General features: G+C 43.8%; 1 protein-coding gene across 1 annotated transcript in view; it reads left to right on the forward strand.

Annotated features, from left to right (window-relative positions):
- CDHR3 (cadherin related family member 3) overlaps window positions 1–16,429 on the forward strand; it is a 109,344-nt gene that overhangs the window by 84,838 nt on the left and 8,077 nt on the right. Inside the window, exons 15-18 of the mRNA XM_056569857.1 lie at window positions 474–727; window positions 5,674–5,849; window positions 8,446–8,459; window positions 15,666–15,694. Of these exons, the coding sequence (XP_056425832.1) occupies window positions 474–727; window positions 5,674–5,849; window positions 8,446–8,459; window positions 15,666–15,694 (473 nt within the window). The remainder of the gene's footprint in view (window positions 1–473; window positions 728–5,673; window positions 5,850–8,445; window positions 8,460–15,665; window positions 15,695–16,429) is intronic.

Here is a 16,429-nt window from a genome sequence, read left to right on the forward strand (position 1 = left end):
GTGGGCTGGAAAAGGTCGATACATTCATAGGAAAGAGTCTCCTAGGACTGTATCCACCTTTTCCAGCCCACCGGAGCACCGGAAAGCTGAACTAATTTATGCAGGAAAAGTCATCAACAGCCGAGCAGAGAAGTTCGTGACGAATCGAATTTACTGTAAATTCGCTCATCTCTAGTTCTAAAGGTGTGTCCTTAAACTGATGGATTATTTCCATTTTAATTGGTGTCTCACAGGGAAGCGAAACATTCTTATTAAAGCCACATTTAGGACAGCGGGGCCTTCTTAAAACAATAAAGCATGTTGGTAAAGCAGGATCTCTACAGAAAATGCCATTAGAAACAGACTCATCTATTTGCCCTTATGTGCTAGGCAAGAGATATCTTCCTTTTACGATATTGCTTTGCTAGCAATAATCTACTTAATTCTCCCAAATTTGACAAAAGATTTGACCATGTTTGTTCTTACCCTAATAGGCAATATAAACAACCATTTTGCTTTTTCGCCTTCCTCTGGCACCAACGTTACCAGTCTGATTCTTGCTCTCCCATTCGATTACTCTGATGGTGGGGACACTACTTGGAATTATAACCTGAGGGTTTTAATAACTGATGATAACTTAATGGCTGACTCTCCACAGCCGAAAGGGATTGTACAAACTGGAACTGTTTCTTTATTTATTAATGTCTATGTTCCTGGACTGACCACCACCCCAAAAACTACCACTACAGTGAGTATGTAGATCATTTTACAAAACTGACATGCGAGAGAATTTTGGCATTTGTTGGACAATTTCTATAAAGTTTTACTAATGAATCCCTCCTGATCTTAATTTATTTGTTCTGGGGTTGTCATGAAAGCATATTACAACTTTGGGGGAATTTATCAATGTTGGTCTGGGTAAAGTGATTTTCTACATCTTTGAAAGTTGTGTTTTTTTTGTGTACTTGTGCCAAATTTATCAAAAAGGCAACCGCCGTATGATGAATTAGCCTTTGGTCCACACACTTTACTTTACTCATGCAAACATTTTGTTGAAAGCATTTTATGTAAGCCAGCACATTGATAGTGTTTGTTCGCACAAAAATTTCATCCACTGCACTTTTTTTTTTTGCATGATCGCAAAATTCCCATTTGAGAAATAAAAAGGCCAAACAAGAGAAGTTTTACACCACTTTCTTAAAAAAGAACTTACAACTACACCATGTGAAAAGGCGCAACATTTTGCCCAAAATAGCCACTGCACAAAAATGTGTGTCTAATATAGACAACAAAAATACTCTACCACTAATAATAAATTCCCCTTATTAACTATTCTGGATTGAAAGTCATTAGAGATGAGTGAACTTACAGTAAATTCGATTCGTCATGAACTTCTCGACTCGGGAGTTGATGACTTATCCTGCATAAATTAGTTCAGCTTTCAGATGCTCCGGTGGGCTGGAAAAGGTGGATAGAGTCCTAGGAAAGAGTCTCCTAAGACTGTATCCACCTTTTCCAGCCCACAGGAGCATCTGAAAGCTGAACTCATTTATGCAGGATAAGTCATCAACTCCCGAGTCGAGAAGTTCATGACGAATCGAATTTACTGTAATTCACTCATCTCTAATGACTTCCAATCCAGAATAGTTAATAAGGGGAATTTATTATTAGTGGTAGAGTATTTTTGTTGTCTATATTAGACACACATTTTTGTGCAGTGGCTATTTTGGGCAAAATGTTGCGCCTTTTCACATGGTGTAGTTGTAAGTTCTTTTTTAAGAAAGTGGTGTAAAACTAAATTTACGCAGGATAAGTCATCAACTGCCGAGCTGAGAGGTTCGTGTTGAATTGAATTTACTGTAAATTCGCTCATCTCTAGAAGTCATATCTGGATTTTTTCCTTACAGTACCAGTTTGGTGAACATCACAATTTTACAACAAGGTCACTTTAATTTTACTATGACTCACTGTGTCACATTGAGCCCTACCCTAAATCTTTTTGTTAGGCTTGAACCTTCCGCACAACAGTGTGCATTATCCATTAACTGCTTATAGGTGACTAGTAACCAAAATAATATTGCAAAACATCATGCCAAATCCAAATGCGAATAAGTGTGAAGATGAGAACATTTTTATTTGACAAACTTTAGTAACTGATATTTGTCAGCAGACAAAATAAACAAATATGTCAAAACACATTCCAGTAAGACTCTTTGCTGTGTCAATTGCAAGTTCTTAGTAAATGAGTATCAACAGCCTGGGATGTAGCTAGGCTTTCCTTCACCTTGGACAAACATTCAATTTACTGACCTGGTCCTCAATCTACAGTCATGGCCGTAAATGTTGGCACCCCTGAAATTTTTCAAGAAAATTAAGTATTTCTCACAGAAAAGGATTGCAGTAACACATGTTTTGCTATATACACGTTTATTCCCTTTGTGTGTATTGGAACTAAACCAAAAATGGGAGGAAAAAAGCAAATTGGACATAATGTCACAACAAACTCCAAAAGTGGTCTGGACAAAATTATTGGCACCCTTAACTTAATATTTGGTTGGACACCCTTTGGAAAAAATAACTGAAATCAGTCACTTCCTATAACCATCAATAAGCTTCTTACACCTCTCAGCCGGAATGTTGGACCACTCTTCCTTTGCAAACTGCTCCAGGTCTCTCTTATTGGAAGGGCGCCTTTCCCCAACAGCAATTTTAAGATCTCTCCACAGGTGTTCAATGGGATTTAGATCTGGACTCATTGCTGGCCACTTCAGAACACTCCAGCGCTTTGTTGCCATCCATTTCTGGGTGCTTTTTGACATATGTTTGGGGTCATTGTCCTGCTGGAAGACCCAAGATCTCGGATGCAAACCCAGCTTTCTGACACTGGGCTGTACAGTGCGACCCAAAGTCCGCTGGTAATCCTCAGATTTCATGATGCCTTGCACACATTCAAGGCACCCAGTGCCAGAGGCAGCATAACAACCCCAAAACATAATTGAACCTCCACCTTATTTCACTGTAGTTACTGTGTTCTTTTCTTTGTAGGCCTCATTCAATTTTCGCTAAACGGTAGAATGATGTGCTTTACCAAAAAGCTCTATCTTGGTCTCATCTATCCACAAGACGTTTTCCCAGAAGGATTTTGGCTTACTCAGGTTCATTTTAGAAAAATGTAGTCTTGCTTTTTTATGTCTCTGTGTCAGCAGTGGGGTCCTCTTGGGTCTCCTACCATACCTTTTTATTTCATTTAAATATCGATGGATAGTTCGCGCTGACACTGATGCTCCTTGATCCTGCAGGACAGCTTGAATATCTTTAGAACTTGTTTGGGGCTGCTTATCCACCATCCGGAATATCCTGTTTTGACACCTTTCATCAATTTTTCTCTTACGTCCACACCCAGGTAGATTAGCTACAGTGCCATGGGTTGCAAACTTCTTGATAATGTTGCCCACTGTGGACAAAGGCAAATCTAGATCTCTGGAGATGGACTTGTAACCTTGAGATTGTTGATATTTTTCCACAATTTTGAAAGGGTGCCAATAATTTTGTCCAGACCATTTTTGGAGTTTGGTGTGACATTATGTACAATTAGCTTTTCTTCCTCCCTTTTTTGGTTTAGTTCCAATACACACAAAGGGAATAAACATGTGTATAGCAAAACATGTGTTACTGCAATCCTACTTCCTTTTCTTGAAAAATGTCAGGGGTGCCAACATTTATGGCCAAGACTGAAAGTACCATGGGCAAAGTGGCTTTTTCAGCCAACCCCCCCCCCCCCCCCCAACCCCAAATTTTCCCAAGTATAAAGGTCCTTCCCTTAGCCACGTTTCTATATGAATAGTTATTTTGATTTCTATGTGTCGCATTCTGTCAGCTCTCAAATCTGACCTTCTAGTAACAGATCAACAGACCAAAAATGGCACATTCATGAGACAAGTCTATGGCCGCCACATCCCCTCCCATTGACTTGCATTGAGGGGGCATGACCATGACATCACAAGAGGCGTGGCTGACCCCCACAGTGCGAAAACAGCGTTTGGAACATTTACTTCCAAACGCTGGCCAGTGGATTACCCCTTTAAGCCTTGAACATAACAGATTAAATCATAACTACTTTAACTCAGTGCATACAGTACTGTTATGCTAAAAATGGATGACAAGGTTGTATCTGTGCCTGCACAACTATCTGATGGATGGAATATGTATGCTATTTTCCCAGACTAGATATAACATAGGAGGGTACAAAAATCTTTTTTTTCAAACGCACTGTTTTGTTAGGGAATGAAATATTCATGCAACCAACTGGTAGGACACAACAGAAGGTGTCTGGCAGTATATGAATAGGTGGTTACAGAGTCATATCCTAGTCAATCCTGATTTTTGAAACTTATCATTGGAACAATGCCACTTTAAATAAGTAGATGTAAAGTCATAGCATAGTTCAAGTCATTCTCTTTGTACAGTATAGGTAAATACTGAAAGGTGCTTTTCCACACTGATATCTCTGGATGTTTTTAATGGCAATAATACTTGCTTATGTTTGCCTTTAGTTTATTTGTCACCTGTAGATTAACATTCACAGCCCAGCACAATCACACTGTATTGTATGAAGTTGGTTAATGCTCGCTTTTATTGAAACCTGATACACTATATTTGTTACCGAGCTCTCTAGGTGACAAAGATAATTATACCACAACTCCTCAACCTGGCACTTGAGTAATGATGGAAGGAACATTTATTGCTTGACTAGTGTGAATATGGCCGCGGTGGCTACATGACTGCATTGCTATTTTCCAGACTTTACTAATGTGAAGGAATGATCTGGAAAGTGGAGCAATTCCTTGTGATTGACAAGATCTCTGCTAGTTGTCATTGTAAAGGAACCTACATTGTTTACTTTTAGTGGATACAGATCTGTACTGACCATGTTTTGGATACAAAGGTTTTGATAGAATGACAACCACAGATTTTGAAAACCACAAGGAAATTAAAGGGGTACTCCACTCCTAGACATCTTATCCCCTTATCGTGGTACCCCCACGATCTCTGTGCAGCACCTGGTTTTCATTTAAAACGCTGGGTGCGGGTGTTGAAGGTCGTGACGTCACGGCCACGCCCCCTCAATGCAAGTCTATGGGAGGGAGTGTGGCAACTGCCACACTCCCTCCCATAGACTTGCATTGAGGGGGCATGGTGTGACGTCACGAGGGGCGTGGCCGTGACATCACGACCCCCCACCGCCTGCTCCAAGGGTTTGGAACAAAACCTTCCGAATGCTGGGGCAGTACCCCTTTAATAAATGAATGTGAGAAATTATTTAGGATAATTGTATACCTTTTCATACTACAAAGAATCTTTATTAGTTTAATACCACTTTATGTTATCAACTGTCATATAATACTATTGCTATCTAGGGCTGTTATTCATTATATATCTAACATTTGTGAATCTCAATATGGCTTAATCTACATTGTCTATCCGGCCATGGATGCTGCACTTTTATTTACAGTCTATTATGTATTGCATATATGTCATAATGCAGCACTAAAAACAATAGTTGGAAAGGTATTCATTTTATTTAAATATTAATAGTTCATTTGCTGAACTTGAGTCATATAGTAGAGATCCTGTTGTCCTTATCCTGTTTATATTTGTGGATGGTTAATCTAAAATGTGTTTGTATTTTTACAGCCCAGTGTTGTGTATGTGGTTACATCTAAAAATGTGTATTCCCCACTGGCATGGTATATACCATTTGTGAGCACAATTGGCGCTCTACTTTTACTTGGGTTCCTTGGATTTCTTATTTATTTGCTTGCAAAATACTGCCCGTGCAAAGGACGTACCAAACCAGACACTGAACCATTGTGAGTATTATGGAAAACCTGTATACCACTTGTAGATTCCTCTGCAGGGTAACATAGACTTCTTAGGTGCAAGAAACATTAGATAATAATTCATAATGTCTCTAAATGTTAAGTAATTTGTCAAGCAACTGACACATTTTCAATAACTTATGTATTCAATGTATTCAAGGGAAATGTAAGAGCTTTTTCACTATATATTACCCTGATGGGCAGCTTTCGGCTGTATGAACATGTGCACATACAGTTGAAAGCATCTTTTGCTCACCTGGGGATCGGGGGCAAGAGTACCCATAAGCGAGCGGTATGTGCAATAGTTGTCATTCCCTAGGTACACCACTGGTGCATAAATGGAGACCGGATGTATGCAGAAATAAGAGCAAGCATATAAAAGCTCTTAGACAAGGAGCAGTGCTAGCACACATAAAGCTTTTTAGGATTTTAAACATGGTTCGTGCAACAGGTCATCTTCTGTCTCCCCATAAGTTTTACCAGAAGTATCAAAGTTGAGTTTGAGGGAATGCACTAATATTGGGACTATGGAACATGTAGCTGGGCTGCACAAAGATATGGAGCCGATTGTTTCATGTACAGATAAGACTAGTGGATGTCCAACTTTGCTGTATTAAAGCTTCAGTAGCTTAACAGGGGCTAAATGGCTAAATAGGGCTTATATTATCTCCATAGTCATTTTCAGTGGTGAGATATAAGCCTTTTTGTTCATAGGTCATTGAGATTCAAGTACCCAGGGGGCATCCCCAACATGACAAGAGTTCAGGGTTAACCAGCACATCTCTTATTCACCACTGCTGTGCCAATTAAGGGAGAGTGGACATATGTAGGTGGGCATACTGGTGGCATGCTATTGATTGTAAAGTAGGCAGATCAATTGTCATGGAGCCAATCCAGTGTCATAGCAGTTTGAGGCCTGTAATAGGCTTCCTAGGCTGCCATGACTGAGCTTTTGCTACAGCCCGAAGAGCGTCATTACAAAGTATAATTGGTCTTGCAAAAAAAAAACAAAAAAAAAAAAACAAGCCCTCATATGGCTGTGTAGATGGAAAAATTAAAGAAGCTATGACTTTAAAGGGGTACTTCGCCCCTAGACATCTTATCCCCTATCCAAAGGATAGGGGATAAGATGTCAGATCGCCGGGGTCCCGCTGCTGGGGACCCCGGGGATCGCTGCTGCAGCACCCCGCTATCATTACTGCGCAGAGCGAGATCGCTCTGCACGTAATGCCTGCAATACAGGGGCCGGAGCATCGTTACGTCAAGGCTCCGCCCCTTGTGACGTCACGGCCTGCCCCCGTCAATACAAGTCTATGGGAAGGGGGCGTGGCAGTCGTCATGCCCCCTGCCATAGACTTGCATTAAGGGGACGGGCCGTGATGTCATGAGGGGCGGAGCCATGACGTCACGCTGCTCCGGCCCCTGTATCTCCCGTCATTACACACAAAGCGAACTCGCTCTGTGCAGTAATGATGGCGGGGTGCCGCAGTGGCGATCCCCGGGGTCCCCAGCAGCGGGACCACGGCGATCTAACATCTTATCCCCTATCCTTTGGATAGGGGATAAGATGCCAGGGGCGGAGTACCCCTTTAAGGGGTTAAAGGTGTATGTTGTTAAAGGGGTACTCCGGGGAAGACAATTCTTTTTTAAATCAACTTGTGGCAGAAAGTTAAACAGATTTGCAAATTGCTTCTATTAAAAAAATCTTAATCCTTACAGTACTTATCAGCTGCTGTATGGTCCAGAGGAAGTTCTTTTATTTTTTAATTTATTTTCTGTCTGACCACAGTGCTCTCTGCTGACACCTCTGTCCATGTCAGAAACTGTCCAGAGCAAGAGAGGTTGGCTATGGGGATTTCTTCCTGCTCTGGACAATTCCTGATATGGACAGAGGTGTCAGCAGAGAGCACTGTGGTCAAACAGAAAGGAAATTCAAAAAGAAAGAACTTCCTCTGTAGTATACAGCAGCTGATAAGTACTGGAAATATTAAGATTTTTGTTCTACTGGAGTATCCCTTTAAGGAATAAATGACCTGTATTCAACTTGAGAAAAAACAGACATGGTCACACATCCACAACATGCACCTTGATCTTATGCACCTCAGCAACATTAATTAAACTAACAGGTCGTTAGTGTACTGCATGATCATGAAGTGCAAGCCCGCTAGCCACGTCATGGCCACCTGTAAGTAGTGGGCCCCTAGCATCCCTAGAATAAAATGGCGCAGCACTGAGTGGCGACCACCATTGCCCCAACACCAGTGCCCACAGGGAGAACCACCCAGAACAGCCCCAATGCCACCGGAACCATTTACTGGGCCTCGCCACCCCACAGACACAGCGCTGGGGCAGCAACGGACACCAAACAGCACTGCACCAGGGGTGTATGCCGCACCGGGCTAGCTTCATAGTTTGTATAATCAATAAAAATATAGAATGGAGGCAGCATGTCCAAAAAATGGTTTTCTTCTCATACCAGATGCTAGAATGGCCACACTGCTTCTATTTAATACTTTGATATACTGTTATTACTTTCCTTGTTATTACACTTTCTTGTATTAATTCTTGTTTGTCTATTCATTTCCAGAATAAAACCAACAGGTATGTACAAATGGCACGTTTACTGTTAATCTTATTTGATTAAAATCTAAATAATTGTATCCATTACTGAAGGATGGGGATTTGAAACTTCAAGGGTTTTTAAATATTGTCTCAGGGCAGCAAATTCAGTGAAATATAAAAATGCTTGTATTTCCGGCTCAGCTCACTCAAGTGCTGTCATGGCACTGGATTTCCCAGCTGTCATAACGTCCTCGCTCATTGATCATGCCAATACCAATAAACTACAAGAGGGCACAAGGAAGTTATAAAAACAACTGTTACAGGGTTTTCCTGGAATTGGAAAATAGAGCTAATTTCTTTCAAAAACTGCTCCCATTGGATGTGGTTCTGCAGTTCAGTTCCATTGAAGTCAATTGAGCCAAGTTGTAAAATCACACCCAACCTGGGGACAGACATGGAGCTGTTTTTTTTAAAGAAATTACCCCATTTATCTATTCCATAAGGTGATTTTAGTACTTACCTGCCAGAACTGGGTATTTCCTGTTGGATTTTGTTCTCTAAACTACACATCCCACAGTTCCATGCTTGAAAGTTTGAGATCACTTTCCTTCCTCCCACACATCAGCCACGTCACCCATTGAAACACAGTGTTTTCTAACCAGGGGGCCTACAGCTGTTGCGAAATTGAAGCAGGACAGACTCCCTCTGATCACCTGACTAGTGATGTCAGGTCTTGACGCACTGCAACCTGGGAAATCCCGAGACATGAGTAATTTTGTATGCTGTCAAAAATAAATATTGGGGCAATACTCAGAGAAGAATTGTGAGAAAACTGTCACACACAGGTACAGAAAATATATTATGAACTACACTAACTTTACAGCCCCTGTAGCATAGTCAAATAAAAAAAATTCCTGAAATACCCCTTTAATTCTGCCTTTCTTTGAAAAATGTGCCAGTCTAAGTTCACACAGCTTTATCAGGACTCCCCTGACGGATAGGTCTGGTGTTTGCCTATGACAGGTGTCACTTAGTGGCATCTGTTGGGTATAGGGCCCCATGTTATAAAAACGTATTTCAAGCAATATACATTTTTTTTATTTTGATTCCGCTGAATGGAAAAGCATCCAACAAACCCAATGCATACATTCTAAATGGAGGCCAAAATTGCATACCTTTCCTTCTATCAGATAAATGGTGGACTATGGATCCATTCAACAGATGTGCTAGGACCTGTGCCAGCAACTGTGTTAAACACAGCCTGCTGCATCACTGCTTAATGCAGTGTGAACAAAGTCTTAGAAGACATAATGTAAAACATTTGTCAATAGTTAGTAGGCAGTTTGTAAAGGTTGATGACACATAGCCTCGATGCAGCAATATTTTATTATTAAAAAGGACCTATGGCCAACCCAAAAAATATTTTACTATGATTAAATACACTTTTTTTTTTTTTTTTTACAGTTTCTTGATATGCCCTTCTGTTTTCCAGATAATTAAGGGTATCAGTCAGATGGGTGTGAATATAATTTAAATAATGGGTGTCACACCGAGCGCTCCGGGTCCCGCTGCCTCCCCGGAGCGCTCACGGCGTGCCTCTGCATGCAGCGCTCCGGTCAGCACCGCTGACCGCTAGCGCTGCTCCCTTATCACCGGAGGGGACGCGATCCGAGGCACGGGATGTGCCCGCTCTCAGATCGCGCCCCATGTCTCTCACCTCACGCTTCCGCCTGCTTCCTCCTGGCGCGCACGGCCCCGCTCCCTAAGGCGAGCACGCGCTGGCTTGCTGAAATTTAAAGGGCCAGTGCACCACTAATTGGTGTCTGGGCCAATCATTGCAGAACCTATAAATATCCACTTACCCTTCCTGCCCTTGCCGGATCTTGTTGCCTTGTGCCAGTGAAAGTGTTCCCGTGTGTCCATTGCCTGTGAATCCAGACCCTTACCGTTACCCTTGACTACGAACCGTTGCCACCTGCCCTGACCTTCTGCTACGTCTGACCTTGCCTTTTGCCTAGTCCTTGTGTACCGCGCCTGGCTCAGCAGTCAGTCAGGTTGAGTCGCTATTGGGTGGAACGACCTGGGGGTTACCTGCCGCAGCAAGTCCATCCCGCCTTGCGGCGGGCTCTGGTGAAAACCAGTAACCCCTTAGATTCCGTTCCCCTGGTACGGCCCATGCCATCACCTCACTGACATAGAGGATCCACTACCTGTGTCATCCCTGCATACCACTCCGGATCCTGACAGTAGATCCGGCCATGGATCCTGCTGAGGTCCCGCTGCCCAGTGTCGCTGACCTAACCTCCGTGGTCGCCCAGCAATCTCAGCAGATCGCACTACAAGGACAACAGCTGACTCAGTTGACTACTATGCTACAACAGCTTCTGCCTCAACAACAGCAACCATCTCCTCCGCCAGCTCCTGCATCACCTCCACAGCGAGTGGCCGCTCCCAGACTCCGCCTGTCCCTACCTGACAAGTTTGTTGGGGACTCTAAACTGTGCTGTGGGTTCCTGTCCCAGTGTACCCTACACCTGGAGATGATGTCAGACCAATTTCCTACTGAACGGTCTAAGGTGGCGTTCGTGGTCAGCCTGCTGTCTGGAAAGGCCTTGTCCTGGGCCACACCGCTTTGGGACCGCAACGATCCCGCCACTGCTACTATCCAGTCCTTCTCCTCAGAAGTACGCAGTGTCTTTGAGGAGCCAGCCCGGGCTTCCTCAGCCAAGACAGCCCTATTGAATCTTGTCCAAAGGAGTTCTTCAGTGGGCGAATACGCCATTCAGTTCCCCACCCTCGCCTCTGAGCTATCCTGGAATAATGAGGCTCTCTGCGCAACCTTCAAGAAAGGCTTATCCAGTCACATCAAAGATGTTCTGGCTGCACAAGAAATTCCTGCTACCCTGTCTGAACTCATCCATTTGGCCACCCGCATCGACATGTGTTTCACTGAACGACGCCAGGAGCTTCGTCAGGAAAATGATCTTGTTCGCACCAGGCGGTTTCCTCCCCTGGCACCTCTCTTCCAGCGTCCTTTGCAATCTGTTCCTGTGCCTTCCGCCGAGGAGGTTATGCAAGTAGATCGGTCTCGCCTGACCCAACAAGAGAGGACTCGCCGTAGGAACGAAAATCTGGGCCTGTACTCTGCTAGTACCGAACATTTCCTAAAGGACTGTCCTATTCGTCCTCTGTGTCAGGGAAACGCTCGCACCTAGTTAACGTAGGAGAGGCGTTGCTAGGTGTGAATTCTTCCTCTCCACGACTGACTATACCTGTGCGGATTGCTATACCCGCTAATACTAATAATTCCTTCTCTGATGTGGCCTTCTTGGACTCTGGTTCAGCAGGAAGTTTCATTGAAGCCTCCCTAATCAACAGATTCAATATTCCAGTTACCCGTCTTGTTAAACCTCTCTTCATTTCATCCGTCAATGAAGAAAGGCTGGTCTGCACCGTGCGTTACCGCACTCAACCTCTGCTCATGAGTGTTGGAGTTCACCATCATGAACATATTGAATTTTTTGTGCTGCCCAACTGTACTTCAGAAATTCTTCTGGGCTTGCCCTGGCTCCAACGTCATCGCCTAGCCTCGACTGGGCCATCGGGGACATTAAGAATTGGGTATCTTCTTGCCACAAGCGATGTCTCCACCCAGTTCCCTCCTGTCAAGTCTTCATTGCTACTCCATTGCCAGGTCTTCCTAAGGCCTATCAGGACTATTCTGACGTCTTTTGTAAAAAGCAAGCAGAGGTCTTACCTCCACATAGACCCTATAACTGCCTTGCTCCCTGGTACCACACCGCCCCATGGTAGGATTTACCCACTTTCTGCCCCGGAAACACAAGCCATGACAGAGTACATTCAGGAAAACCTCAAAAGAGGTTTTATCCAGAAATCGTCTCCAGCCGGAGCTGGATTCTTGTTCATGGCCAAGAAGGACGGATCTCTACCCCCTTGTATAGACTACCGCGGTCTTAATAAGATCACAGTGAAAAAACGCTATCCTCTACCACTCATCTCTGAACTATTTGATCGATTGCGTGGAGCTAAGATCTTCACCAAACTTGATCTAAGGGGCACCTATAATCTCAGTCGTATACGTGAAGGTGATGAATGGAAAACTGCCTTCAATACTAGAGATGGACACTTTGAATATCTTGTCATGCCCTTTGGTCTATGCAACGCCCCAGCAGTCTTGCAGGACTTTGTCAACGAGATTTTCCGGGACATGCTGTATTCCTGTGTGGTGGTCTATCTTGATGACATTCTCATTTTCTCTTCCAACCTAGAGGAACATCGCCTCCATGTTCGTCAAGTGCTTCAGCGCCTACGCAAAAATCACCTTTATGCCAAGATTGAGGAATGTCTTTTTGAGCGCAGCAGTCTTCCCATCTTGGGATACATAGTCTCCGGTCAAGGTCTTCAAATGAACCCAGATAAACTATCTGCAGTAATAGATTGGCCACGTCCCACTGGTTTGCTAGCCATCCAACGATTTCTCGAATTTGCTAATTATTATCGTCAATACATTCCCCACTTCTCCACCATTGTTGCGCCTATTGTGGCCTTGACCAAGAAAAATGCTAATCCGAAATCCTGGCCACCGCAGGCGGAGGAAGCCTTTAAACACCTCAAAGCCGCCTTCACTTCTGCTCCAGTCTTGTCCAGGCCAGATCCTCTGAAGCCCTTCTTCCTTGAGGTTGATGCCTCCTCAGTTGGTGCTGGAGCTGTCCTTCTTCAAAAAAAACCTAAAGGGAAAAATATCACTTGCAGATTTTTCTCCAAGACTTTCTCTCCTCCTGAAAAGAACTATTCCATTGGAGAGCGTGAACTATTGGCCATTAAGTTGGCACTTGAGGAGTGGAGACATCTTCTAGAAGGATCCTTGCATCCCATCACCATCTACACTGACCACAAAAATTTGTCTTACCTTCAATTCACCCAGCGGTTAAATCCTCGCCAGGCTAGATGGTCATTGTTCTTTGCCCGTTTTAATTTTCAAATTCATTTTCGTCCTGCGGACAAGAATTTCAGGGCTGATGCTCTATCACGTACCACCGATGCCTCGGAATCAGAAGTTCTTCCTCAACACATCATTCCTCCTGAGTGTCTGGTCGTCTCCGCCCCAGCTTCTTTGGTGCCAATTCCTCCCGGAAAGACTTATGTTCCTCCATGTCTTCGCCTCCAGACTCTCAAATGGGGTCATTCCTCCCACCTGGCGGGTCATGCTGGAATCAAAAAGTCTATACAGCTAATTGCCAGACACTATTGGTGGTCTTCCTTGGAGAAAGATGTGACCGATTTCGTACGGGCCTGTACAGTGTGTGTGCACGTGACAAGACTCCACGCCAGAAGCCGGCTGGTCTTCTCCTTCCTCTGCCTGTGCCTGAACAGCCATGGTCTCATATAGCTATGGATTTTATAACTTACCTACCTTCATCTCATGGCAACACTGTCATTTGGGTGGTCGTTGATCGCTTTTCCAAAATGGCTCATTTTGTCCCGCATCCGGGTCTACCTTCTGCGCCACAATTGGCGAAACTATTTTTTCTACAAATTTTTCGTCTCCACAGGCTTTCCACGCATATTGTCTCTGATAGAGGTGTTCAATTTGTTTCAAAATTTTGGAGAGCACTCTGCAGTCAAATAAAGATCAAATTGAATTTCTCTTCCTCCTATCACCCCCAATCCAATGGACAAGTGGAAAGAGTAAAACAGATTCTTGGCGACTACTTGCAGCATTCTGAGTCTTCCTCCAAATCTCCATTTTTTGTGGTGTACGGCCGTCACCCACTTCCCCCCTTCCCATTCCCACTTCATCTGGAGTTCCTGCCGTGGATGTATTGACACAAGATTTCTCCTCCATCTGGAAGGAAACTCCAAAGTCACTCCTACTGGCCTCATCTCGCATGAAGAGACATGCCGATAAAAAGAGAAGAATTCCTCCTGTTTTTGCCCCCAGTGACAAAGTATGGCTCTCCGCCAAATACATCCGTTTCCGTGTCCCTAGCTACAAGCTTGATCCTCGGTACCTCGGGCCTTTTAAAATCAAGAATCAAATCAATTCTGTCTCCTACAAGCTTCATCTTCCCCCTTCTCTTCGCATTCCTAACTCTTTCCATGTTTCTCTTCTCAAACCTCTCGTACTTCACCGTTTTTCTCCCAAGGTCACTGTTCCTGCTCCTATCTCTGGCTCCTCTGATGTCTTCTCTGTCAAGGAAATCCTCGCCTCCAAGGTCGTCCGAGGTAAAAAAAAATTTGGGGTGGATTGGGAGAATTGTGGCCTGAATAAAGATCATGGGAACCCGAGGCAAATATTTTAGACAAGGAACTCATCTACAGATTCCTCAGTTGCAAAAAGAGGGGGAGACCCAAGGGGGGGTACTCTCACGGCGCGCCTCTGCATGCAGTGCTCCGGTCAGCACCGCTGACCGCAAGCGCTGCTCCCTTGTCACCGGAGGGGACGCGATCCAAGGCACGGGACATGCCCGCTCTCGGATCTCGCCCCATGTCTCTCACCTCACGCCTCCATTTGCTTCCTCCCGGCGCGCGCGGCCCCGCTCCCTAGGGCACGTGCGCGCCAGCTTGCTGAAATTTAAAGGGCCAGTGCACCACTAATTGGTGCCTGGCCCAATCATTGCAGAACCTATAAATATCCACTTCCCCTTCCTGCCCTTGCCCCTGGTACGGCCCACGCCATCACCTCACTGACATAGAGGATCCACTACCTGTGTCATCCCTACATACCACTCCGGATCCTGACAATGGGAGGGAATATCAGGTTATGGGTTGGATTGTACAGTCAGGGAGTGTGCATGTTGTATATAAAGGGGCAAGTTACCTAATACACACCCCTGACTGTATAATCCAGCCCATCACCAGACATTCACTCTCATTATTAATATTAAGTACATGCCCATATGACTGATTCCCTGAACTGTCAGAATAAACTATAAACCGATAAATCTCGGGAACAGAAAGGCATATCAATAAACTGTAAAAAGGTAAATGATCTAATTTTGGGGGGTTAGTCACATGTTCTCTTTAAACTGCACCTTCAAGACTATCTCACAGTTCAACTGTAATTAATTTACATCACTATTGGGTTCTATGGAAAGCTAATCTATGCAAGGTGACAGTCCAGATGTTGCAGTCACAATAATGATAAAAATGTATCCACATTACAGTGGTGTAATGTAACCAAAAAAAGTATACTACTTATGTTTTTTTTTTTTTTTTCCATAGAGAAAAAGATTAAGCAGGACGTTTTCTGGGTAAGTTTATTATCCACCATAAGGTGATTTTAGTACGTACCTGGCAGACAGTAATGGACATGCTTATGAAGGATCTGCGCTTGTCTTGGGACTAAATGTCTATGTTGTGAGATTACCATAAAACTGTGGCTAGCTTTTTGTGAACTGGTATTTCCTGTTTGACTTTTCTTTTTTTGACTACAAATCCCACAATTCCAGTTTCCTCCCTCCCAAATATCAGCCACCCCACCCATTGAAACATAAATGTGCTGCATCCATTCAAAAGACCTGTGGTTTTCAATCAGGGTGCCTACATCTGTTGCATTAGTTGCAGTTGATCTCTCTCCCACCAAGTGATCCCTCCATCCATTGAAGCAGACAGGCTCCCTGTCATCAGCTGACTAGTGAGTCAGGTCTCGGCCGCATTGCAACCTGGGAAAAATCAGTCATTTTGTATGTTGTTAAAAATAAATATTGGGGTGAAAATCATAGAAGAATTGTGAGAAAACCGTCACACACAGGTACAGACACTATATTATGAACTACACTAACTTTACAGCCCCTGTAGCATAGTCAAATAAAAAAATATCCTGGTATACCCCTTTAATATGTCATTAGATGTATTAATAAAATGATTTTCTAACAATTTTTATAAAAAAAAAAAAATGGCCAGGCTGGGCTAAAATATAAAGGTAAACTCACCTTCCGCCATCCCCTGTCACTGCTGTCCCACTGTTCACTGTCACGATGCCGGCT

The sequence above is a fragment of the Hyla sarda genome, chromosome 4 (assembly GCF_029499605.1).
Source record: "Hyla sarda isolate aHylSar1 chromosome 4, aHylSar1.hap1, whole genome shotgun sequence".
Classification (NCBI taxonomy): Eukaryota; Metazoa; Chordata; class Amphibia; order Anura; family Hylidae; genus Hyla; species Hyla sarda.